The following is a 2370-nucleotide window of genomic DNA, read 5'->3' as shown; positions in this document are numbered from 1 at the left end:
TTGTATCCAACATATGTTCCCTGACACCAATATCCACAAAAATGAATTGTTGAACGCATTATTTGGATTGTGTTATTGGGACCTATAGATTAGATTTCCTCCAACACTCTGCTGCTGTCTCTCTCTGTGAATCCCAGCCTCTCCTCCCAATGCATTGAATCCTCTGTCTCCTCATCCATTGCTTCAGTTGATCCGCTTTGCCAAACCATCCGCTCCTGACGCCCTTCCAGCTCCTACATGTCCTTTTCCTTGTCTCTCTCCCAATCTCACTCACTGGCTCGGTCTCCAGATGCCTTTCCCGTTTCGTGCCAGCCCCTGTCAATGAATCATTTTCCACAGTTTGATGCAGCAACAAAGTTGGAAATTTCACCCCAGACCCTCTCAAACTGTTGTTTTGCTCCAGGTCTGATCAGTAATTTCTCTGCTTCCCTTTCTCTCTTTCCAGTTAATTTGGTGGCGATTGTGATCCTGTCCCGAGGAAAGTGCGGTCTCTCCAAATGTATCAGTCATTACCTGGTGGGAATGGCAGTCGCCGATTTCCTGGTCGTTATTGCTGATCCAATATTGAGTCGGATTAATGCGCTTCATCTCACATGGTCATTCCTGGACATGACTCCCGTGTGTACTTTACTTATCTTCTTGAGTAATGCAGCCACGGTGGTTTCTGTTTGGTTCACAGTTGCTTTCACCTTTGATCGATTTGTGGCCATTTGTTGTGAGAATCTGAAAACTAAATATTGTACTGAGAAAACGACGGCTGTGGTTCTGGGAACAGTGAGTGTGCTGGGCTGTTTAGAGAGTCTCCCCTGGTACTTTACACTTAAACCTCGATATGTAATTGATAATGTTCCCTGGTTTTGTGAGATGAAACAGAGCTTCCGTGAATCCACCGCATGGGCTGCATTTGAGATGTTTCACCTAATCTTAACCCCCTTTATCCCGTTCTGCCTGATATTGCTTTTCAATGTTCTGACGGTCAGACGTATTTTAGTGTCCAGTCGAGTCCGCAGGGGACTCTGGATTCGCAGCAATGGAGAGAATCACAAGGACGAAGAGATGGGGAACCGAAAGAAATCCATCATTTTACTCTTCAGTATATCGGTCAGTTTTATATTGTTATGGGTAACACAGGTTATATTTCACATTTATCTGCGAATTACAGACATTCAGTTTCATTACTCCTATACTGACCCTGGTTATATCACAGAACACACAGCAAAGATGTTGCAGCTTCTCAGTTCCTGCACAAACACGTGTATTTATGTCCTGACCCAAACTAAGTTCAGAGAGGAGCTGAAGAACGCGGTGAAATACCCACTCAATCTAATTGTTCAATTAGTGAAATAATAGGAAGAGCTGAAGGGTTTTAAGCACTGGAACTAAATGCCATTTCATACTCCATCCTCTGCACTTCCCAGAGGACACAAAGTCCATTTTAAATGAGCAGCACGGGGCCATGAAATGATCTTCAATCTGATTCGGATGTTGCATTTTATTGATAATCTGACCTATTGAGGCGGGATTTGCTCTCCAGGCGAGAAATGTGAATTGTTGCTCAAAATGGCGGCACTAAAGATCTCTGCTGGACTTCAACTAAATGATCGCCCTGCAAAATGGGCAAACCTGGCAATCAAGGTAGCTGTGGTGGGCCTGATCAGAATAGGAGCACTCCACTTAAATCGAGAGTGAGAGGGAGAGTGAGAGGGAGAGATGCACACAGAGAGAGAGGGGTGCTAAAGAGAGAAAGATACCCAGAGAGTGAGGGAGAGAAAGCAATAGTGGGAGAGGCAGGCAGAGAGACAGCGAGAGTTGGAGAGAGAGGGAGAGGCAGATAGGAAGAGACAGATAAAGAGTGAGAGAAAGAGAGAGAGGGAAAGACTGAGAGAGAGAGATAGAGAAATACAGGGGGAGAGAGAGACAGAGAGAGAGACATTGAGAAAGAGACGGTGTGAAAGACAGGTTGACAGAGGGAGATAGAGATGCAGATAGACACAGGGGAAGACAGAGAGAGAGACTTTCAGAGAGCGAGAGGGTAAGAGTGACAGCGAAAGACAGGCAGAGGGAGGGGGAGACTGACAGACAGACAAAGAGATGGCTGGAGCTAGAGACAGACAGAGACAGAAAGAGAGGCAGACAATGGGGAGACAGAGAGGCAGAGAGAGAGGGACGGACAGCGGGAGGGGAGAGATAGTGAGAGAGAGACAGAGGGAGAGCGAGACAAAGAGAGAGGAAGGCACAGAGAGAGCGACAGAGGGAGAGATAGAGGGAGAGACAGAGAGAGAGGCAGAGAGAGACAGACTGAGAGAGACACACAGAGATAGAAAGACAGAGAAAGTGAGACATGGGGAGACAGAGAGAGAGACCGAGAGA

General features: G+C 46.5%; 1 protein-coding gene across 1 annotated transcript; it reads left to right on the top strand.

The window, feature by feature from the left end:
• The first annotated feature begins 522 nt into the window (after positions 1–522).
• On the top strand, positions 523–1347 carry LOC137308525 (atypical chemokine receptor 3-like). The gene has a single exon (XM_067977178.1). It carries the CDS (start codon positions 523–525, stop codon positions 1345–1347), a length of 825 nt encoding a protein of 274 aa, XP_067833279.1.
• Positions 1348–2370: the final 1023 nt, after the last annotated feature.

This window comes from Heptranchias perlo, unplaced genomic scaffold, assembly GCF_035084215.1.
Source record: "Heptranchias perlo isolate sHepPer1 unplaced genomic scaffold, sHepPer1.hap1 HAP1_SCAFFOLD_133, whole genome shotgun sequence".
In the NCBI taxonomy this organism is placed as follows: domain Eukaryota; kingdom Metazoa; phylum Chordata; class Chondrichthyes; order Hexanchiformes; family Hexanchidae; genus Heptranchias; species Heptranchias perlo.
The sequence above is the reverse complement of the archived record's forward strand: the minus strand, read 5'-3'. Positions and strand labels throughout refer to the sequence as shown.

Coding starts and splice junctions, on each gene's coding strand:
- LOC137308525 (XM_067977178.1), top strand. CDS start 523: ATGGCAGTCGCCGATTTCCTGGTCGTTATTGCTGATCCAATATTGAGT.